The sequence below is a fragment of the Vipera ursinii genome, assembly GCF_947247035.1.
Source record: "Vipera ursinii genome assembly, chromosome: 3".
NCBI classification, from domain to species: Eukaryota; Metazoa; Chordata; class Lepidosauria; order Squamata; family Viperidae; genus Vipera; species Vipera ursinii.
In genome coordinates, this window is record NC_139516.1 from 72,713,977 (window position 1) to 72,739,347 (window position 25,371).

A 25,371-nucleotide genomic window follows, 5' to 3' on the forward strand; every position below is an offset into this window, starting at 1 on the left:
ATAGACCTTAAGATCCTGCAAAGACTTCAACTCCCTGTTCATTGCAGCTTTCCATGATGCCTGTTCCTTTTCAGGATACATCCTGATCTCATCATAGTTAGAAGGTACTGAACTAACTTGACATATTACACTTGCTTCATAGCAATCAGGTGGATGTGTGATGCGCGTTGAACGCCAAGGAATTACAGGGCTTTGAATTTCTGACTCCTTTCCTTCCTCTGACTCTGATTCATCTTTTATCTCCCCTATCTCCTCTTCATCTTTTATATTTACAGGAGATGTATTATCATTACTAGTTACGCTATCAGAGGAGTCCTCAAACACTAGAGGATCAGTATTAACAGTCCCTTGCTCTAACCTATCCCAACCAACGTGCTCAAGGAATTTTGCACTTGTACTGTTATATACATTAGTTGTGCCTTGTTCCCAGAAACGATAGGATCTATGGTTAGCTTCGTAACCTACAAAGTATAATTGCCTAGCCCTATGTTGGCCTTTACTCCTGAGTTGTGCAGGAATGTGGACCCAAGCTGGGGTGCCAAACGTGTGCAGGTAATCAAGGTTTGGTCATCTACCATGCCATATTGTATATGGTATTTTACCAGTAGAAGTATTAACAACTATATTCAGAACATGGTTTGCACATTTTGCTGCCTCCCCCCACAATCTATCTGTTAAGCCAGAATCTCTTAACATGGTTCTCATCATGGCTTGTAACGTTTGCCCACGTCTCTCAACAAATGAATTATGTTGAGGCCTATAAGGGGCTGAACGTTTATGCTCAATGCCAGCAGATTCTAACATATCAACAAAGCGCTTGTTTGTAAATTCAGTACCATTATCAGTAATTATGCACTGAACCTTTCTCTTTGTTTTTCTCTCCACAAACTTCAGCCAGTTTGCAAATTGTTGGAAAGTGTCTGCCTTTGACTTAAGCAGATAACAAAAACCATAACGAGAGTAGTGGTCCAATATACTTAAAATATAACATGACCATCCTAAACTTGGCTTCATGGGTCCAATTAAATCAGCAAACACAACTTCCAAAGGAACAGTTGTTTTGAAGCTGTTTAACCTGTTTGCAGGAGTTGCCTTACTCTTTTCCTGATTACAGGCATTGCAATTCAAATATTTACTACATGGTTTCAGTTTAATTCCTTCTACTAACTCAACTGTTTTACGTAGTGAGTTAAAGTTTACATGTCCTAACCGCCTATGCAATAAATGTATACACTCGTCATGTGGCTTCTTGTTCTCACATATTGAGTTAGCTTTAACTGTACTAACCTGGTTACTTGTGAGAACGAATAAACCATCTTTCAAATTAGCAGTTAGACAGGTTCCATTCCTCTCAATAGTGCATTGCTCCCCTCTGAATGTTACCAGAAACCCAACTTTAACCAATTCCCTTACAGATAACAGGTTGAATCTTAGTTTAGGTATATATAACATTGGTAACTGTTCATTAATGCATGGACAATAGGAATTACCTTCACCAGAGGCCTTCATCCTCCAACCGTTTGCCAGTGAAACATATTGGTTGCTGTTTTTCATATTAACAAACCTCTTTTTCACTTTAGTAATGCATTGTGAAGCCCCACTATCAACAACCCACAATTCATTATTTCTGGATGTTGGTTTACCAGAAACAGCCAAACCAATGCTCTTTTTTGCCTTCCCACTGCTATTCACATTCTGTTTTCTTCCCTTTCTACAGAATTTGGCTATATGCCCTCTAGCCCCACAAGAATAACATTTCTTGACATTGTAAGCAGTGGTAAATGGCTGCTCCTCTTGTAGCTGTGTCTCTCTCAACTGGTTTCTGTCACACCTTCTCCTGGACTCTTCCAGCAGTCTCCCAGTAATGTTAGTCAATGTCAGTTCCTCTCTGGTCAGGACTTCCAAAGAAGAAACATACCCATCATAACTCTCCTCCAAAGAGGACAGAATAATGTAGACCTGATGCAACTCTGAAAAAATCAGCTCCTTTTAATGAAGCTCTTGAAAAGTTGCCTTCATGTAGTTTAAATGGGTCAGCATATCTCCATTCTTCTGCAAACGAGCCCTAAACAGCTTACGTGTAAGGTGTATATGTGCACCCACACTGTATCGAACATAAAGCCTTCGCAAAATGCCCCAACACCTAGCAGCAGACTCCTCACCACGAATATGGACAAGCTGCTGGTCATTCAGTGTTAGTCCAATAATGCAAAGAGCTTTCTCATTGCTACGTTTAAAGTTGTCTATCTTCTTTGCATCCTCTTCGTCATCTGGATCCCAAGCAGTAGTATCTGGTGGGGTATTTACAACAGTCCATAGTCCTTCCTTGCGCAAAAGCAAGCAGCATTTCGTGGACCAGGAAACATAGTTTGTCCCATCCAACTGGGTTATCCAGGAGATGCCTGTCAACTGTTCTTGTGCCATTTTACACCAAATAGCTAACACAAACTCAGCTAGGAATACTGTGTGTACTAACTCTCAGTACAGGCCTGGGCCCATAACCAGTGTTAAGGAATTTGTTGTGCAGAGGTCTCCTTGTGCTACCAAAGAGTTGCACAGACAAGGAAGGGTACTGAGAGCAGCAAGAGTCACACAAGAATACAAGTTGTAAAAGTTGTAAAAGTTGTAAAACACAAGTTGTAAAAGCAAAAAGTATTTTACTTTTGAGGTGGTTTAAAAACAAAAATGCACAGTCAAAAATAAACAGTCCAGGTCATAAACAATAGCAACAGTCCAAGGAGTAATCCAAACACAAAGTCTTCTTACCGGTCCAGAGGTCAATACACAGTTCAGGTTTACAACAGTAGTAAACCAACAGCAGAGCAAAAACAGTAGTAGTAGAGATCAGTGAATTCAGAGAGAGAGAGAAGCTACGTTCCTAGCTTCCTCTTATGGCCATGAGAACACTTACACACCCATTGGCCAATTAACAACTTAAAGACATAGCATTATGGTTAATATATTTTCAACCCAACATTGTAGGCTAACACCATATGCCTAACAGTGACCTCCCTGGAATAATGTCTGGTTTTAAACTTTTCTTCAGTCACTTTCATGGTGCTACAACCTCTTCCTAATGGGCAACCATCATAGTTATCTGTTCAAAATCTGTTCACATGAATATTGACGATTACATAAAAGCGTTGTTGCTATTACTTACTTAATTAATTAAACAAACAAACAAACAAACAAATAAAATTCAGGAAAAAAGTATCAATAAAGTAAAACAAAACTCAGCATACAACTTAAAAAGGCAAAACTTATATTCAAGGGAATCAGACAGCATCATTAAATGTAAGTAAAATTTCAACAGAACAATATAAACTTTGTTGCTTGTCTAAACCATAAGAGATACTATAATGTAGTTTGTCCTATAATTCCTTAGTACAGGTAGTCCTTGACGTATGATCACTACTGGGCCAGAATTTCTGTTGCTAAAATATTAATAATCACTGCAGTTGTTGAGTGAATCACATGGTCATTAACTGAATCTGACTTTCTCCCCACTCACTTTGCTTGGTGGAAACTGGCTGGGAAAGTCGTACATGGTGATGACATGACCTTGGGAGGTTGCAGCCATTGTAAATGCCTGCCTGGTTGCCAAGTGCCCATATGACCAAGGGGATACTATGATATTCGTAATTGCAAGGACATGTCATAAGTCACCTTCTTCAGCAATGTTGTAAATTTGAACAGTTGCCAGATCAATGGCTATAAGTCCACCACTACCTGTGTAAGCGCTGTTAAGAAGCTCTGATGCAGGCGATCCTATCCTGATGTCAGGTGGATGATCTAGATTCAGTTCATCATCATTGTCTTTAATTTCCCAAAGTACACTTGAAATAGCTCGATTCGAGGACATTGTGGGAAAACCGGATAATCTGTTTCAGCTCCAAGTGCACCCAACTGCTCTTATGCAGAAAAATTGGCCACCAAACAGCCTATTCCTGTAAACGTACTACTATGGAGACACATTATTTGGGTTAAGAATTTCTTCTTCAATCCCGAACAAGAAAGAATTAGAACTTTAACATTTTTTAAAAAAAATAGTTTAGCTTTGTATAACTTTCTTCCAAGGATCTGCTTCAATTTTAAATGAAATTAGTATGATCTGTGTTTCAAAGGACATTTGAGGAGGAGGAGGAGGAGGAGTATCTTGCCACTCAAGAAAGCTCATATCCATTCTACTATGAAATCATTCTATGCAAGTACAGCAATTGTTTTCTAATTTTCTCCAAGCATTTAGTTGTGCTTCAGGATACATTCCAGCATAGCAATTGCCACTTCATGTAGACTGGATTTTGCCTAACACTTATAGGGACGCGGTGGCTCAGTGGGTTAGGACGCTGAGCTTGTCGATCAGATGGTCGGCAGTTTGGCGGGTCGAATCCCGAGTGCCGCGTAACAGAGTGAGCGCCTGTTACTCGTCCCAGCTTCTGCCAACCTAGCAGTTCGAAAGCACGTAAAAATGCAAGTAGAAAAATAGGGACCACTACGGTGGGAAGGTAACAGCATTCCGTGCGCCTTTGGCGTCCAGTCATGCCGGCCACATGACCACGGAGATGTCCTCGGACAAGCGCTGGCTCTTCGGCTTTGAAACGGAGATGAGCACCGGCCCCTAGAGTCGGAAACAACTAGCACGCACATGCGGGGGAACCTTTACCTTTACCTATAGAAATGCTTAACCACCTATGCTTAATTTTGAAAACAGAGTGAACTGCACTCTTTCAGCAGCAACATCATGTGGTAAATAATGAGCTGCCAACTGGAATTACAAGAAGAACAATAAGCATTATGAACCTTATATAAAGAATCTACATCTGTCAGACTGTTATAAGAATTAACTGAGCCAAGTGATTTTTCTCCCCTCTTTCTAATTTAAGCTTTGGCTGCATACAAAGTAATTGAAAAGCTGGAGAAAAGGGCTCCACAGTTGTACTAAAGGAATGTACAGTAAAACAGTGCTTTAGGGGGGGGAAGGAGGGGGGGAAACATCAGTAAATGTTGGTATTGCTCACAGGTTAAGTACTCAATTTATTTAAAAAAAATAGGTGTGTGCTAATTTTTTATGTATATTTTAGGTTTATTGCATTCTGTAAAATTTTGATGACAAATAAAAACGGGGGTAAGGAGAGGGAAATGATGAATGAGTTTTCTGTGGTTCTAGAAGGAAGAAGGAAGCAGGCCACTAATTTATTTATTACAGGCCACTAATAAAAAGAATGTAAAGCCCAAGTGATAGGAGGTGAAGAAATACAGTAAATCAACAGCCAGGTTTCCCATCTATGCAGAATCATATTATGATGACCATGGATGGTATACACATTTTGACTCCAAGTTGAATATTATGGCTCTACCTGTTTAAAATCATGAGTTAAAAATTAGGGTGATGCCAACTGAACTCTGCCCTGTTTTCTTGATATGTGCTCAAACAAAATAGTTAACTTGAAATGTGTAAAGTCCTAGCTCAGTGATGGCGAACCTTTTAGAGACTGAGTGCCCAAACTGCAACCAAAATCCCACTTATGTATCGTCAGGTGCCAGGTGGGTATGGCCCATTGAGTGGGTGTAGCCCACTGGGTGGGTGTGGCCCATTGGGTGGGCACGGCTGCAGTCGTAACGGCAGACTGAGTGGGACTGAAAAGTTCAATCAATAAAATTCCAACTTTACGAGATCTTTCCCCCCCCCCCAGAAGTTGAAATTGATTGATTGAACCTTTTTTTTCACACGATGGTGGAGGCCTAAAGTGAAAAGGTTTTATAAAACCCAGCTGAAGGCCTAGGACTGGGGCGACGGTGCGTGTGCCCACAGAGAGGGCTCTGCGTGCCACCTGTGGCACGCGTGACATAGGTTCAACACCACAGTCCTAGCTTATTCTTAGACAACAAGGATGTTTGTCTAACAAATCGCATCAGCTTGATTTCACTAGCAGAAGCAGCTCTGGTATTAGCAATATACTAGCATAAAAAGGTTAGTCTTTAGGGATGTTGGCACTGTCAGACTTCTCATTTAGTAATAAAGGCCAGGAGTGAACATTCTCTTCTTTTATTTGAATCCAGCCCATCACGAATTTTATTTATTTATTTCCCATTTTTATTACTTTTATAAATAACATAGGCAGAAAATAATACCCAATATTCCCTTTTCCTTCTATTTTCCTCACAACAGCAACTCGGTGAGGTGGGCTGGGCTGACAGAGAATGACTGGCCCAAAGTCAGCCAGCTGGCTTTCATGCCTAAGGTAGGATTAGAACTCATAGTCTCCTGGTTTCTAGTCTGGTACTTTTCACTCAATCAAACTGGTCTCAGTGCCGCCTCACTGATGCCCAGTTTGCTTGCTGCACTTTCTTCTAGGCAGACTCCTGCATTTTATTGGCTACTGCACAGAGGCAAATTAAAAAACAACAACGCCTGCTTCAGTTATTTCTCAGCAGTTCAGTGCTTGTAACTATTTTTATATGTGTGTTGTATATGCAGTATGTATGTATGTGCATATGTATGTATGGCATGCATTTATGTAGCCAGCCATCTCAGTCATGATTCTGTACAGCTAAAACGTAGGTAGTACCAAAACAAAAACAAATAATAAAGCAGTTCAGTGCTTGTAACTTTTTTTTATGTATATATGTACACCATGTATTCCACTTATATAGCCACCCATCTCACATTCATGACTCTGTGCAGTTTCCAATTAAAACATAAGTGGTACCAAAACAAAAACAAATAATAAAACAATCCTAGAAACAATACAAATGTTTAAAACACTTAAAAACCACAGTACATTTGTCTGATGTGCAACATTTCTCCAATTCAGACTTAGTGGAATCTTTTTGCTTTGCCTGAGCTGCCTACTCTTCTTCCGGATTTTTTTTTTCTCTTTTTTTTCGTTAGTAAGTCCACTGGTGTCCCAGTTCATCATTTTTGTAGGTACTAGAAATTCTGGAGAATCTCTCAAGTGACTGAAAAAAAAACAATACAATAGAGCACTGGTAGATTTATTAAGGGAAAAAAAGCTGAGTGAAACAAAGGGAATCTTAAGGAAGAAAAAATAATAACTTCTCAACATGCTTAGAGCTTCATAGCAATGTTCAAGCTTTTTAGAAATAATATAGTCAGTCATTCACAATTAATTAAGGACATAGTGGATAATTGTTATCTCTATGACATTTGTAAACTCTTGTTTAATCATTTGCCCTTTTATTCTTTTATCCTTTTTTAGCCCTTTTCTTCCCCTATTTCTTTTCTTTTTTCCTAAATTGCCTAATTGTGACAAGTTTATTTTATTTATTTTTTATTTTATTTTAATTCCATTTATATCCCGCCCTTCTCCGAAGACTCAGGGTGGCTTACAAGCTTAGCAGTAGCCTTCATTCTATGTATATGCCTGCTTATTAGGGCTTTCACACACACCCCAAGCGGCATTATTACAATAGTCAGCTTAATTGCCCCCAACAATCTGGGTCCTCATTTTACCTACCTCGGAAGGATGGAAGGCTGAGTCAACCTTGAGCCTGGTGGGATGCGAACCTGCACTAATTGCAGGCAGCTGGTGTTACTTAAGGAGGCATTAGCCCACTGCTCCACCAAGGCTCAGGTGTTATGGGGACATGTGGGAATATTCTAAACAAGAGTATATCTGACCTTGTGAATTAGGACTGATAGAAAATATTGTGCATGTTTTATTATCCTGTACCACTACAGAGAATGCAGCATCAAGTACACCACACCTCTTTTGCTGCAATTTCCACACCATTCAGAGAAATTTTACACTTCTTTACTTCTTTCAAACAAAAATAATTCTGTCACACAAACTGTGGCAAAATTTGGCATGTAGAGTCCAAGGGAAACAACACTGAGATTAGTTTTCATGTCAAATGGTGACGACAGTTGAGCATAATTTAATTCCTACCTTGTTTGTACTAGGTGACCTGTAATGTACTGTTGTATGAAAGAATGCAAGATGTAGAATATCTGAAGCCATTTTATTTTCTTGAACTTTTACTGATTCTATGAAACTCCAGTAACTTTGCCATAAAATGTATTAAGAGATTATCAGTTTATAGTGCAATATTTTAAATAGCATTCTAATATTTTTCGTGTTTTGGCATTTCATTAAGTATATTTTAATAGCAGCTCAGTACTGCTTTTATTTTTTTCCTAATATACTGTCTGTACTCACTTTATTTTTAGCCTTTTTATTTGCATTTTTATGTACTCATCTACATATTTGTATTTCTCTTTTCTTGTCTCAGTCTCTATTTGTATCTTATGATTTTAATCAGTGGGGGAGAGAGGATAGTCAATTACTGTAATAAAAGATTGGATTAGACTGGATTGGATTAGATTGGAGATTTCTTCAAGTCATGGTGATGGCCTATTTTAGTGAAGATATTTCTCCATGAAAGAGTCCCATACTTGCTTTCGCCCAGGTTCGCCTGGTGCGCCAGTTGCGGCCCTATCTGGACCGGGATGCCCTGTGTACGGTCACTCATGCGCTCGTGACCTCTCGCCTTGACTACTGTAATGCTCTCTACATGGGGCTTCCCTTGAAGACCACTCGGAGGCTCCAACTGGTACAGAATGCGGCCGCGAGAGTTGTCTTGGGAGTTTCCCGGTACTCCCATGTTACACCTTTGCTCCGCGAGCTGCATTGGTTACCAGTTGTCTTCCGGGTGAGGTTCAAGGTTTTGGTTATGATCTTTAAGTCCTTACATGGCATGGGTCCGGGTTACCTCGGGGACCACCTGCTGCCGGCGTCAACTCCCCTCCGCCCTGTGCGTTCCCACAGAGAGGGCCTCCTCAGGGTGCCTCCAGTCAGGGAATGCCGACTGGTGACCCCCAGGGGGAGAGCCTTCTCTGTGGGCGCTCCGGCATTATGGAACCAACTGCCGGTGGAGCTCCGGATGGCATCAGACCTCCGAACTTTCCGTCGTGGCCTGAAGACCCACTTATTTGAATTAGCTGGTCTGGCCTGACGGGGGATTATGGGTTTTAAATTGTTGTTTTAGAATTGTATTATTGTTTTTAACTGGGCATTGGTTTAATCTTTTTTAATTTTTGTATTGTTATTTATATATGCCCTGTGAACCGCCCTGAGTCCCTACCAGGGAGAAGGGCGGTATATAAATTAAATAAAACCTAAAACCTAAACCTAAAATTATCCAGTTTATTTTCTGTCTTTTTCTTAAAGATTAAAGAAAAGTTATTCATGAAATGTAAGCCTCTAGAGAACTGTTAAAGAAGTCCTAACAGTTATTTCAAAACATTAAAATGTCCTTATTATGATAAGATCCTTTGAAATTAATTTAATTTATAGAAATTATATCTAGATTAACCTCTATAGGTCCTTGTTACTTTTGTTAGGATGATTCATAAGTGAAACAAGTCTGAAATGACAGTTACCAGATCAGGATTGCAAAAATCTGGCAAAAATCTAGATGGGAGCAAAGAATTGAGATTTTGCACCTCTATACTGTCATCTACTGGTAATCTGAATTTTTTGTAACCCTTGTTACAAAAGACTATATTCATTTTTAAGTGCTAGAATGTAAGAAGCTTCTGGGTTTCTGCACTGACATTGTTATATTTTATAAATAGGAAAAAAATATAATTCTCTTAATATAGAAGAATCTATGGAGAAAAGCAGTTTCCGAAGGTTGATCAGGAGCAGAATAGTTTAAAGTTATGTTATCTTTTAAAAAAAACACAATCTTTTTAATTACAAAAAAGCGAAATAAAATTATTTTTAAAAAGGTAATGGAAAAAAGAATTACAGCAGCTGCCACTTTATAAGAATAGCAAAGGAAATATAAAAAACATGGATCATTTTGTGGAATTTACAAAATTAATTTCTAATTGTTCTGAAATTATTTTGTTTTAATCTTTTTATATGCCACATGGAAGATTTCATTGCTAATATAGTGTAAGTTATTCATATTTGAAAATCGCAAGTTCTTCTATTTATTTAGAGATGCATAAGCACCGCTTTTGATAACATTCAAAATTGTTAGAATTGTAGAAGTCAGTTTGGAGGAATGATTGGCGAAGATGATGGCTACATTGACTTTTTTTTTTAAGAGAAAAAAACGCCACCAATATTTATGGAAACTCCTTATAGACTTTATGCCTGAAATGGGGAAAAATGCACTTATGATTTGTGGTTTTAAGGGTTACAAAAATGGATAATACAAAGAGTGAGCTTTTTTTTGTAATCAGAATAAGAAATAATTTTGTATTTGTATTTATATCTGCAGCAAAGAACATTGGAAACTTCTATTTCTTTTTATTCTTTCTTTCTGCACACTCTTTCTTCTCTCTTTTACTGCTTTTATTCTTTATTAGTTTTGTTTTAGTTTTTATGTTACTTGTAAAACCTTTTAAAAAATTATTTTAATGCATTGTAGAAATTGATTTGATGCATTCAGCCCTGTATATCAGAAGGGTCCTACACTGTCCATCATCTAGACCGGGATGCCTTGCGCACAGTCACTCATGCACTCGTGACCTCCCGTTTGGACTACTGCAATGCTCTCTACATGGGGCTGCCCTTGAGGACTACTCGGAGGCTCCAGCTGGTGCAGAATGCAGCCGCGCGAGTGGTGGTGGGGGCTTCCCGATACTCCCATGTAACACCTCTACTCCGTGAGCTGCATTGGCTTCCGGTTGTCCTCCGGGTAAGATTCAAGGTGCTGGTTACAACCTATAAAGCCCTAAATGGCAGGGGTCTGGGTTACTTACGGGAGCATCTGCTGCCGGCATCAACTTCCCTTCGTCCAGTGCGCTCCCACAGAGAGGGCCTCCTTAGGGTGCCGTCGGTCAAAGAGTGTCAACTGGCGGCCCCCAGGGGGAGGGCGTTCTCTGTGGGCGCGCCAGACCTTTGGAACCGTTTACCGGTGGAGCTCCGGAGGGCTCCCGACCTTCGCTCCTTCCGACGTGACCTAAAAACATATTTATTTGAACAAGCCGGCCTGGTCTGATGGGTTAGGGGTATTTTAACATTTTGTATTAATCTATTTAATTGGGCTACTGTATTTAATATTTCTTTTAATTTTTATATATTGTATTTTATTGTACTGCCCTGTACACCGCCCTGAGTCCTTCGGGAGAAGGGCGGTATAAAAATTATATTATTATTATTATTATTATTATTATTATTATTATTATTATTATTATTATTATTATTGTTGTTGTTGTTGTTGTTGTTGTTGTTGTTGTTGTTATTATTATCTTCATACACACAAGGCCTAACTAGCCTCCTCTGGGAAGTCAGATAATTCCTGAAGGAATTCACAAGATGAGCAACCAGTTGTACTAAATAAAGTGCAAACTATTAGCTTTAATTTACAGATTTATATTACTTTAGATTCAGATTGACATTTGCATCTTGCCATCAAATCTACTCCAAAAATATAGCCCATTTCCATAATATCACTTTTCCTAAATGATAATTTGTGAACGTATGTGAGTTTTGCTAATGATTTTTGATGTGGGATAACTAAGCCAATTTATTGGTAATTTCCAGATTCTGAAAAGATTTGACAATATACAAGTTTCAGGTTTAATTTTTAATTGCAAAATGAGGACTTGCAGGGGAGAAAATGACCCAATTAAACCTCATGTTTCATTAAAAATATAACAAGTTGAAATCTAATATATCTTTTTGCTTCTAGGCTTTTTAATGAAAGCAATTAAATTGCAGTATGTTCTTAACATGGTATAGAAAGAAAAAAAATCATTTTACAATTTTGCCCTTTTGGCCTTCCTTTCTTTCCCTCCCTTCTCTTGCCTTTAAAAAATCTTCTTTCAGCTGTCTGCACAAGGAGTATAATCTTCAGGTATAGACCCTGCACATTTTTTTTAAAAAAAATCACAAAACCATCATTTACCTTCTGCTCAACCAACTGTTATGAAAATTCTAATATTGATGATTATGTAGGGTAAGTAGCTATAATAATGTCTCTGGTTTGAAAATCACTTTTCCTGAGAACTAAGTGCATTGGGGAAATTGTTCTCAGTACAGGATAACAATCATTATTATTTATTAGATTTCTACCCTCCCCCTTAATTACTTCATAAGTAACTCAAGGCAATCTAATACTCTCCCTCCTCCTATTTTCCCCACAGCAACAACCTTGCAAAATGGGTTGGGCTGAGGGACAATGACCGGCCCAAAGTTACACAGCTGGCTTTCATGACTAAGGTAGGACTAGAACTCACAGTCTCCTGGTTTCTAGGCAAGCACCTTAAAAACTAGGCTAAACTGGCTCAATCATAGTGCTTACAACTTATGGTAAAACCCCCAACTCTACGAATCCCACCCAGAAGGGATAATTTGTACAGATAATGCTAGACTTGAGAACCAGTCTGATAGCATAAGATAGCTTTTTGTTTTTAAAATTGTCCTGAACAGAATCATTTATTTTGCAGCTTGACTAAAATGGAATCTAAAAGATTATGAAGAAATAGAAGGGTCTAGAGAAGGGAAGGGAAATATATCAGTCTCAAATTGGAGCTGACTGGCAGATTACCTCATGTTGTATCACCTGTGTCTTCTGAAAAAAAAATCAATGAAGATACTTATTTCTATTAGACAACAGAGGTTAAAAGCCTGCACAAAATAACACAACATAATTTCTTTTGTAGTCACACTGAAAATATTCTCTTTTGCACAAGCATTCTATTAGTTCAAAGAAATAAAATAGACACCTCTCTTCATTCACTAATAAGGAACCCATTTAAAGCCCATTACTAAAAATCCATAGCCTAACATGTCTGGTGTTGCTGGTGTATGAAATTGGTCTGCTTATCACTTGCACCAAAATTGCCCTCTTTTGTAAAAAAGATTCCCTATCATAAAGCTTTGGAGATCTTTCATAGGCACTTTGGGATGGATACCTCCAATGCGAGCTGTGGGATTTTCCATAGCATATATCCAGCCTGGGAGATTCTTTAGTAGTCCTTGTACAAATTTACATTAACTGATATATAAGACGGGTATATAGAAGATATCATATATTTTAAGATGTGAACATTTTCTGGTTTTCTATTCTTCCCTTCAAAAAAAAACAAACAGTCACTCTTCCTAGGTTCAGTTTTTTTATTTTATTTCTTATGGATATAATTATCCATAACATTTACATTCATCCATATAAATTACGGATAAATTATTCTAATAGCAAGCTGAGGTAGCAAGTGCTATAGAATTGGGCCAGGCAAAGAGGGAGATATCAGTATGGTCAAGCAAAAGTACAACTCTCAGAGAGAGAGGAAAACAACAACAACATATAGCAATAGCAACCTAACAAAGACTGAGCAAGTTTAATAGCAACTCAGTATAATATAGTTATGGTAACAATAAAAAAAGAGAAATAGAAAGACTATTCACTTTCATTTCATTTGTTAAGGAAAGCTGCAAAATTGACAAGAAGCAACCTTGAACAGCTTGGGGTCCAAATTTCAAGCAAAATTAGCTAACATGGGAAGAAAAAGAGACCAACGTGAAGATTTTTTTTTTACTGTCATGACGATAACACAGTATTTCATAAACAAGTTATACTGACATTATCATAAGGACATTCTCAACGAAGTGGAAAAGTGACAAATTGATGGTTTGGGAGGAGAAGTTTGTTTGTTTGCTCTTTTTTTCACAGAACCTTAGAATGAAAGTATTGAAAGAGACCTTGAAAAGTATTTGATTCACTCCGAACCAGAACAGGAAATCATTTCCACAATATCCCTGACAAACATGCTCCTTTTTAAACACCTCCAGTCCACCTCTAGAGGCAGTCTGTTCCGCCATTTAATGCAGGTCTTAGAAAAATGGATGTCTGGGAAGTTAAAATATCTCATTATCAACATGTCTTTTTTCCTGAACAATGTTATAATCAGATCCAGGAGGTCATTATCCAGATTGTCTGGTTGCTTTGGCAGCCTTTAATCATACCCCAGCATAATATCATTGTTATCTTCCCCCTTTTTTGCATATTTTCCAAATACTTTCAGCTGGATTCCAGTACTCTTTTTGGTTTAGAAAATTAGAGCATTATCTAACTCCAGATGTCCAACTGAGTTTAAGTTAAATTGAATGCCCTGGTTGGAATTACTGGAACACCAGCATGAAAACAAGATACAGAGATAACATTATACACAAATTACCATTGTGACTAAACCTATAATTCAGCAATGCACTAATAAGCAAAATTAAAAAGACTATTAGACATAATGTATATGTCAGAAATGTTATGGAAATCAAGAGAGCTGAAAGATATATTATATATATATATATATATATATATATATATATATATATATATATATATATATATATATATATATATATATATATATATATATAGTGATATTTTCTCCATTAAGCAAATTGTAATTAGACATTACAAGGATTAATTATATTAGCAAACTCATTCAGATGTACAAATTGGGAAAACATCATATTTTGGAATATTTAAAATGTTTACATGTTTTAGTATTGAACGTAATCATTATCTAATTGTATGTATTAACAGCACTTGTAACTATGTGTATTTATAGCACTATATCTGGGACTTTGTATACAAGAAAAAATATATACAATATTTTATTAGAATTCCAAAAGTACGATCTCTTGATATATCTTGTATCTGTTAGCTAGCCACTTACAAAGCAACTTAGAGTTGAATAAATTGTGCCTAGAGGACATAACTGCTTGTATTAGGGTATATTAAATTGGAAATAATTGGGGCAGTATTAAAAATTCATCATATTTTGGTTTGGATGGCTTAATTAAAAGAAAATGATAATATTCAGGAAAACAATCCCATATTTTTCAGTGTTGTAACAGACATACAGAAGTTTTAAGGTCTTAATTGTTATCTTTCTTTTTTTTAAATTTTGCTTTCAAAAAAGGCAATAATAATTGATCAGATTGTTTTAGAAAGCTTTCTGTTACCCTTGTCCAAGAAAGAAAAAGTGTAGTTTATCCTATGTAGTAGCATTTGCGGACAAGACCCTCTAACCCTTAAATAAAACCTTAATTGATGATCTCTTGTGGAACTGGACTTAATTTGGCTCAAAGACTTTTGATATCATTTTCTGTGGAGTCAGTTAACAAAGCAGGAATGAGAAAGGGACAAAGGTTACATTGCTAATAAAATTAATTGGTTAGTTAGGTGAAGAGAAACTGAAATATAGCTAGTTTCTGAGCTAATTTCTAATTAATGTGATAGTCCCATTATGTACGACCTTTTCTTTTCGGAGCCATTACTTTGCTCTAACATTACTTAAACTGTGCTTAAGGACCAATATAAATAAATAAACAGAAATGAGAGTGTTAATGTGCTGAAGACAGGTTTTCTGAATATGATCTAGCCAAAAAGGAACATTTTAAAGTCACACCAATTGCAGCCAGGCAAGTCAAAGTCAATTTTAAATTTCTACCTTTGGTAGATCAAGCTGATATTTATTTATTTATTTATTTTCAAATACATAATAGGGTTTTGAGAGCCAGTTTGGTCTAATGCAAGGGTGGGGAACTTTGGCTCTTTTATGACTTGTGGACTTCAACTCCCAAAATTCCTGAGCCAGCTGGCTCAGGAATTCTGGGAGTTGAAGTCCACAAGTCATAAAAGAGCCAAGGTTCCCCACCCCTGGTCTAGTGGTTAAGGTCTCAGGCCTGAAACCAGGAAAATTGTAAACTAGTGCTACCAGTACCAACTGAGTGATATTGAGCCAGTTACTCTCTCAGCCTTAGGAAGCAAGTAATGGCAAACCCAATTCCAAAACCTTGCCTAGAAAACTGCAGGGACTTGTCCAGGCAGTCACCAGGAGTCAACACTGACTCAAGGCAAAGAAAGGCGGTAGTGGTGGGGACTTTGCCAAGTCATAGTCTTTATGCTTAACTACCAGTTTAAATAAATAAATAGAATTAACTTGGCTAGAGTATGCTATCACATATTTAATTATTTTCTAAATAAAAATAAAAATAATAGGCTTTGTCAGCCTTTCAGTGTAGGACAGATTAAGAATATTAATTTATATTTTGTTTATCATATTAGTACAGCCACTCATCTAACATAGTGACTCTGGTCAATAGATTTATGGGAGAAAAGCAACTTCAGAAGGATTTTTAACTCTTATATGTACTATTATCTTTTAGATATTCTGAAAATACATATCTATCATTCTGAATATATGGGTGGCCCAGGGTTTTTAGGAATCTGATTTTACAATTTAATGTTAGTTAATTCTCATACCACGTTCTTGTTGGGTACAAACACTATCATTTTGTTCCAAAAAAATAGGCAGGTTAACACTTAAAAATGGCTATATTCAGATGTCATTACTTAACAAATATATTCTGCTTCATTCATCCAGCCAATAAAAGCTCTTTCTCTGTTTTGTAGAGAAAAATGTCTGAGCTGTATCTTCTGAATCCTGATCCCTTAACTGCATTCCAGATATCTTTATTACATTCTCAATTGCTTGTTTTGTCAATATATTATAATTTGAATTTGGCTGTATTGCTATGTTTCTTCAGTAATTGTTGAAAGGAATTTTGAGCTGGGGAAGTTCACTTCAGGTTGTTTCACTAAGAAAGATTTACAAATACTATGCTCTTTTGTCTCATCCGTTTAAATTATTACCATATTTATAGATGTATCAACCAGAACTTCCAAGAAAATTTCTTCTTTGTAGATGAGACTTACAATATTATCCTGTAATGGGAAAAGCCATACAAATCCTGATTAAATACAAGCAAATTGCTTAATCCCTTGGCACAGCATACCCTGATATTTTGAAATGCACAAACCAAGTAGTATAGTCAAGCTCATCCTAAACCTACTGTCTCCTCCAATAACTCTTTTAAGACTGTGTCTAGATTAGAAGGTGACTCTTTTTACCACTTCATGACTGAGATAAGATCAGCTTCAGAAGTACTGTAATTTCTCAGCTGAACTACACAACTTAAAATAATATTATGAAGAAAAGTATATGCATAAAATTGCAATGTTGGAAATGTCTGTAGAGCCTAACATTTCACATTTAAGGATGACTGAATGGCTTTCTCTTTCTCCAAGGCTTTCTGGTGATGCTACTGAAGAGTTGTTCATAAGCACAGTAAGATTGCCTGCAGTAGAAAGTGTTAATATATATAACAAAGGTTTATTTATTTATTTATTTATTTTATTACATTTATATACCACCCTTTCCCGAAGGACTCAGGGCGGTTTACAGGGTGATTAAAAACAAAGATACAAAAGTTAAAAACAGATTAAAAAAAATTATATTCGTCCCTGCATAAGTAAAACCCCAGTTAAAATTAAAATTAAAACTAAAATTAAAACTCTCAGCCTGGGCCAGAGAGCTCGAAGAGCCAGGTCTTCAGGTCCTGGCGGAATGAACGGAGGTCAGGGGCAGTCCTCATCTCCACTGGCAGCTGGTTCTAAAGGGCAGGCGCACCCACTGAGAAGGCCCTATCCCTGGGTGTCGTCTGCCGGCAATCTCTTACCGGTGGCACCCTGAGAAGACCCTCCCTGTGGGAGCGCACTGGACGAAGGGAGCTTGATGCTGGCAGCAGGTGTTCCCTCAGATATCCCGGACCCAAGCCAGGTTCCACATGAGTTGAAAATCTGAAAGTATCAAGTTTCAGCTGATACAGTTCTAGCTCAAGTATATGAGAAGGCACCCTTCTGAAGTTAAATGTGCAGCTCTGATAAATGATACTTGTTCATTGATGTCACATTGAAACATATCCTGGGAAGGATATGAAATAGCTTCCAACTTCTCTATGTTCAGCTCTGCACAATCAGCTGATAACAACAACAACAGTTGGAAGATCCTTTGGAGGTCATCTAGTCCAACCCCCTGCTCAGGCAGGAAATCCTATATCATTTCAGACAAATGGCTGTCCAGTCTCTTCTTAAAAACGTCCAGTGTTGGAGCATTCACTGCTTCGGGAGGCAGGTTGTTCCACTGATTAATTGTTCTAACTGTCAGGAAATTTCTCCTTAGTTCTAGGTTGCTTCTCTCTTTGGTTAGTTTCCATCCATTGCTTCTTGTCCTGCCTTCAGGTGCTTTGTAGAATAGCTTGACTCCTTCTTTGTGGCAACCCCTGAGATATTGGAACACTGCTATCATGTCACCCCTCCTCCTTCTCTTCATTAAACTAGACATACCCAATTCCAGCAACTGTTCCTTATATGTTTTAGCCTCCAGTCCCCTAATCATCTTTGTTGCTCTTCTCTGTACTCTTTCTAGAGTCTCAACATCATTTTTACATTGTGGTGACCAAAACTGGATGCAGTATTCCAAGGGTGGCCTTACCAAGGCATTGTAAAGTGGTATTAATACTTCACATGATCTTGATTCTATCCCTCTGTTAATGCAGCCTAGCACTGTGTTGGCTTTTTTGGCAGGTGCAGCACACTGCTGACTCATTTTTAAGTAATTGTCAAGTAGGACTCTGAGATCTCTCTCGCAGTTACTACTATTGAGCAACTGCGAGAGGGATATCAGAGTCATAGCTGACAATCGCTTAAATATGAGCCTGTTGGGACAAAGGAACCTCTGAAAGCTGCTTGGTGAAATAACACAATCTCCTCTGAAAGTGAAACAACTGCTTCACTTTGTTTGCTTCTGAATTTTGTCTTGTTATGTTCTTGCTATGGGAGAAGGCTGAGAAGAACATTCCTCTCCAGATTGCCAATGAACTTCCAAACTGGGAAAGATAGTTTGTGAAGGAGAGCTGATGGGGACCCCCTTGGAGGATGCCGTAGGATTTCTAGACTGGGAGGATTTTGTGACTATTGAAAGCAATCTGCTATTGCTATGAACCTGAACTTATTTCAACTAAACTTACTTAACTGTGGTTCACTATTTTACTACGATAAGTTTGATCATAAATAGGGAATTTTATTTATAGTGTGTTTCAAAAAGATGTAGGATCAAGCCACTTGTCTTGGCATACAGGAATGAAAGTTCCTGAAGCCCACATTATAGTCTATTTTATGTACAATCCAATGAACGTTCTGAACATTTAACTTGATGTGAAATTAATGGACCTATATAAAACTAGTGTTTTATACATTGCATTGACAGTTAGTGATTATAAAATATTATTTATCTCTCAGTATCAGAGATATGATACAATTTGGCAAATATTCCAGTGCACTCTCTTTACTCCATGTTTTTTTATCATTTTTAACAAGCAGAGTTTAAAGATGCCTTGACTGAATATTGGTCTTCTAATCTCAACAAATGGAAGAATAGAAGATGGCTATGTGGTTTAAGAAATTTGTGAAAAAATTCCTCTCAACTAAAAATGTATTTATGGTGCAATGTAGAATATTCATTTAATACAAATATAGCATTCAAAAAAGTAACATTCCACAAATGCAGTTATTTAGGTTTTCTGACTAAAATATTTCTTTTTCCTCCTAGGCTGTTGATATACTTCTACAACATGGCGCTTATGTTAATGTTCAAGATGCAGTCTTTTTTACCCCTTTACATATTGCAGCATATTATGGTCATGAACAGGTATGTGAAAGATTGTCACCCTTGCTCACAAATGGGAAATTTTACGTACAGTAGGTTTAATAAAAAAGAGAAAGTGATGTGGCCCTGTGGTTTTTCCCACACATGCATTCCAAATAGTTTCATTTGAAATAATCAATTTTCAGCATTAGTTGAAATAGCTCAAGAGATGCTGGGACTTATCTCCTGGAGTTCTGAGATTGGATTCCACTGATAACTCCTAAAATATTGTCATAAAGAGCTGCTCTCCGTTAATAGGAGATGGCACCCCATAATATTGGAAATAAGAGGTAGTGTCCCCTCCTACAATAGAGCATAGATAGTAAGTGACAGCCACTGCTCATTGCTCTTGTTACTGCTGCTGTTTGACTTTCTATGATCTGTGTTTATGCTAGAAGAAGAATATGGTACTTAATATGGTACTTAAGAGCCTTGGTGGAGCAGTGGGCTGATGCCTCCTTAAGTAACACCAGCTGCCTGCAATTAGTGCAGGTTCGCATCCCACCAGGCTCAAGGTTGACTCAGCCTTCCATCCTTCCGAGGTAGGTAAAATGAGGACCCAGATTGTTGGGGGAAATAAGCTGACTTTGTAATAATGCCGCTTGGGGTGTGTGTGAAAGCCCTAACAAGCAGGCATATACATAGAATGAAGGCTACTGCTAAGCTTGTAAGCCGCCCTGAGTCTTCGGAGAAGGGCGGGATATAAATGTAATAAAAAAAAATACCCCAAAACCTTGTTTGTCTATTCAAGCCTGTTCTTTAGGCACAGTATATTTCCTGTGGTACTACAATACTGCCTAGATTAAAACAACAACAGAGGAGTAATTTGAAAAGTGAAACCAACAAAGAATCTAATCATATATTCAGTTACAGTGATGGTATGTGCAATATTGGCTTTTCTGGAATGCTTCTCATCCAGTTACAGCAGAAAGATCTTTATGTGTAAGACTTTGAGGGTGACTTACTTTGTTTTGGTATAAGTGGCTTTGGAACAAATAGTCACAGTTGGTGAAATTATGCTAAAATGCATATGGTGCTTTCATGATAGGAATTTTGGCTTTGGAATGTAAACTATAGCTAAATTCTGGGCAGTTTATTTTATTTTGCTATTTATATCAGTAAGCAAACTAATAAGCTGTTGACAGCTCTTACTAACGTTGTCACTTTTTAAAAGGAATGGGAACTCCACCTAAAAGTCTGTCAACGTGCAATTTCAGTTATAACTCAAGACTACCAATCTTGATTCTCACCATAATGGTTAAATACACTATAACCTCATTTTGATGTTAAATACATTATAACCTCATTTTGATGTTATAGAAAACAACGATCCCTAATAGGAGGGCTTGTCATAATATATTTACCTTTGATTTCATGGAACATGAAAATGTGGCTTAAAATGTAGCTTTAAAATGTCATGCTGACTAATAAAATTTTATCAGGTAACCCGACTCTTGTTAAAATGTGGTGCTGATGTGAACGTGAGTGGAGAAGTTGGAGATAGACCTCTTCATTTAGCTTCCGCCAAAGGTTTCCTCAATATTGCAAAGCTTTTGATGGAGGAGGGCACCAAAGCAGATGGTAAGTTATTAGAAATATAACCCTGATGTTGGCCTTTAGCTATCTCCAATTCATAATGTATCTGACTACTTAAACTTATATGTGAATTGCAATATTTCCATTCACTAAAGGTTCTGGCCATATACTTCTTTCCTGTTGTCCTTTTCTTTTCAAAGTTTCTTGACTTTCTTCCATTCTTTTTTTGACATTCTGCTGATGGGATTATTGCATTAAGTTCTATCTGCCTTGTTCTTTCTGAAAATTGAACCACACTGTCAAAAAGTTTAGACCAGACTAGGGTCATTGTATCTGAGATTCAGAGATTCAGAGAAGCATAATATGCTGCCACATTGGATTTATCTGTTCCTCTTTGCTGCCATCTAGTGCTTTTCTGGATTTTGGCAAGTGCTAAATCAAACTAACTCAACTAATACCAGTTCTCAGTGACACCCTGGAATACTGTATCACCATCACCAAACCTCAGTGACCACCAGGACAACTATATCACCATCACCAAACATCCTTGGGATATTAAATATTTGGGATTGAATTATTCTGCTTTATTGACTTTGTTATTGTTGTTCGTTGCGAAGTAGTGTCCGACCCATCATGACCCCATGGACAATGTTCCTCCAGGCCTTCCTGTCCTCTACCATCTTCTGGAGTCCATTTAGGCTTACGCCTAATGCTTCAGTGACTCCATCCAGCCACCTCATTCTCTGTCGTCCCATTCTTCTCTTGTCCTCAATCTTTCCCAGCATTAAGCTCTTCTCCAGTGAGTCCTTCCTTCTCATTAGGTGGCCAAAGTATTTGAGTTTCAACTTCAGGATATGGCCTTCTAAAGAGCAGTCAGGGTTGATCTCCTCTAGCACTGACCGGTTTGATCGCCTTGCAGTCCAAGGAACTCGCAGGAGTCTTCTCCAGCACCATAGTTCAAAGGCTTCAATTCTTTTGTTGACAGGGTGATGTCTCTGCTTTTTAGTGTGCTGTCTAGGTTTGCCATGGCTTTCCTTCCAAGGAGCAAGCATCTTTTAATTTCTTGGCTGCAGTCCCTGTCTGTGGTGATCTTGGAGCCCAGGAAAATAAAATCTGTCACTACCTCCATTTCTTCCCCATCTATTTGCCAGGAATTGAGAGGGCCGGATGCCATGATCTTGGTTTTCTTAATGTTCAGTTTCAACCCAACATTTGCACTCTCCTTCTTCACTCGCAACAAGAGGCTCTTTAGTTCCTTTTCACTTTCTGCCATTAGAGTGGTATCATCTGCATATCTTAGGTTGTTGATATTTCTCCCGGCAATCTTAATTCCCACTTTTGATTCATCTAACCCTGCCTTTCTCATGATGTGCTCTGCATATAAGTTAAAAAGGCAGGGTGACAGTATACAGCCTGGCCAGACTCCTTTCCCAATTTTGAACCAGTCAGTGGTTCTGTATCCAGTTCTCACTGTTGCTTCTTGACCTGCATATAGGTTTCTCAAGAGACAAATAAGATCTCTTTAAGAACTTGCCACAGTTTGTTGTGATCCACACAATCAAATGCTTTAGCATAGACCATGAAGCAGAAGTAGATGTTTTTCTGGAACTCCCTAGCTTTCTCCATGATCAAGCGTATGTTGGCAATTTGATCTCTAGTTCCTCTGCCTCTTCAAAATCCTGCCTGTACTTTTGGTAGTTCTCGATCCACATACTGCTGGAGTCTAGCTTGTAGGATTTTAAGCATAACTTTACTAGCATGAGAAATGAGTGCAATGGTGCGATAGTTTGAACATTCTTTGGCACTGCCTTTCTTTGGAATTTGAATGTAAACTGATCTTTTCCAATCCTGTGGCCACTGTTGAGTTTTCCAAATTTGCTGGCAAATTGAATGTAGCACTGCATTGTTTTTTAAAATTTTGAATAGCTCAGCTGGAATACTGTCACCTCCACTAGCTTTGTTGTTGTTCAGCTTTCCTAAGGCCCATTTCACTTCACATTCTAGGATGTACAGCTCGAGGCCAGTGACCACCTCATCGTGGTTATCTGGGACGTTAAGCTCATTGTTGTATAGTTCTTCTGTATAATTTTGCCACCTCTTCTTAATCTCTTCTGCCTCTGTTAGGTCCCTGCCATTTTGGTCCTTTATCATGCCCATTTTTGCATGAAACGTTCCCTTCATCTCTCCAATTTTCTTGAAGAGATCTCTGGTCCTCCCTATTCTATTGTTTTCTTCTATTTCTTTGCACTGTTCATTTAAGAAGGCATTCTTATCTCTTCTAGCTATTCTCTGGAATTCTGCATTCAGTTGGCTGTATCTTTCTTTTTCTCCCTTGCCTTTCGCTTCCCTCCTGTCCTCAGTTATTTGCAAAGCTTCCTCAGACAGCCATTTTGCTTTCTTGCATTTCTTTTTCTTTGGGATGGTTTTAGTTGCTACTTCTTGTACAATGTTGCGAACCTCTGTCCATAGTTCTTCAGGCACTCTATCAGATCTAATTCCTTAAATCTATTTGTCACCTCTACTATATATTCATCAGGGATATGATTTAGTTCATACCTGAGTGGCCTAGTGCTTTTCCCTACTTTCTTCAGTTTAAACCTAAATTTTGCAATGAGAAGCTCGTGGTCTGAGCCACAGTCAGCTCCTGGTCTTGTTTTTACTGACTATATAGAGCTTCTCCATCTTTGGCTGCAGAGCACATAGTCAATCTGATTCCTGTGTTGACCGTCTGGAGATGTCCATGTGTAGAGTCTTCTCTTGGGTTGTTGGAAAAGAGTATTTGCTATGACCATCGTATTCTCTTGACAAAATTCTATCAGCCTATGCCCTGCTTCATTTTGTACTCCAAGGCCAAACTTGCCTGTTATTCCAATTATCTTTTGGCTTCCTACTTTAGCATTCCAATCCCCCATGATGATAAGGACATCATTTTTTGGTGTTAGTTCTATAAGGTGCTGTAGGGCTTCATAGAACCAGTCAATTTCATCCTCTTCAGCACCGGTGGTTGGGGCATAGACTTGGACTACTATGATATTGAATGGTTTGCCTTGGATTCGAACTGAGATCATTCTGTCATTTGCGGGATTGTATCCCAGTATTGCTTTTCCTACTCTTTTATTGACTATGAAGGCTACTCCATTTCTTCTGAGGGATTCTTGCCCGCAGTAGTATACCTGATGGTCATCTGAATTAAATTCACCCATTCCTGTCCATTTTAGTTCACTGATTCCTAAGATGTCGATGTTCAATCTTGTCATCTCTTGTTTGACCACATCCAGCTTGCCTTGATTCATGGATCTTACATTCCAGGTTCCTATGGAGAAAAAATCTTTACAGCATCGGACTTTTCTTTCACCACTAGATACATCCACAGCTGAGCGTCCTTTCGGCTTTGGCCCAGTCGCTTCATTCTTTCTGTCGCCTTGGTGGAGCAGTGGGCTAATGCCTCCTTAAGTAACACCAGCTGCCTTCAATTAGTGCAGGTTCGAGTCCCACCAGGCTCAAGGTTGACTCAGCCTTCCATCCTTCCGAGGTAGGTAAAATGAGGACCCAGATTGTTGGGGGCAATTAAGCTGACTTTATATTTTTACAATTGTTATCTCTCTCTCTCTCTCTCTCTCTCTCTCTCTATATATATATATATATATATATATATATATATATATATATATATATATATACACACACACACACACATATATATACATACATATATATACTGCTCAAAAAATAAAAGGAACACAACATAAGACGTCCTACTGTTAAATACAGTACATTGTGTTGTTAAAGTGTTCCCTTTATTTTTTGAGCAGTATATATACATATATATACATGGGAAGAGATGCATATTAGATTGATTAATAAATAAATTCAAAACATACAATCCAATTCTTCTAAATAACTTATTTAGAAGATATTTAGGGCTTCCAGATCTGGGCTACAAAAATGAAAGCAACACAAAAAATTCTAACTGAATACAATATCAGATCAGGCCATTGGTCCATCAGCCCAGTGTTATCTATTTTGGTTGGTTCCGCAGTCTCATACTAAGGTTTACATCCTAAGTTTAAGATCCTTTTCACCTGGATTGACCAGGAATCCTCTGTAAAGAAAACATAAGCTGTATCCCTGAACTATGCTATAATCTCTTCTCTGGAGGGGCCAAAAGTCAGGAGGAGTCTGGTAGCACCTTTTTCAGACTGACCTATTTTATTAAAAGGTGTACGTTTTGGTGTATTTACAGCTGACTATGTCAGATGGTTGGAGTGGCTCAACTGATGTTGGATTTAATTTGGTGTGAAGAC

General features: G+C 38.0%; 1 protein-coding gene across 1 annotated transcript in view; it reads left to right on the forward strand.

Moving 5' to 3' along the window:
• Positions 1-25,371, forward strand: part of LOC310639069 (serine/threonine-protein kinase TNNI3K) — a gene marked incomplete at both ends in the record, with an annotated part of 213,262 nt that overhangs the window by 22,350 nt on the left and 165,541 nt on the right. The window contains 2 exons of the mRNA XM_083360468.1: positions 19,436-19,534; positions 20,974-21,112. Of these exons, the coding sequence (XP_083216594.1) occupies positions 19,436-19,534; positions 20,974-21,112 (238 nt within the window). The remainder of the gene's footprint in view (positions 1-19,435; positions 19,535-20,973; positions 21,113-25,371) is intronic.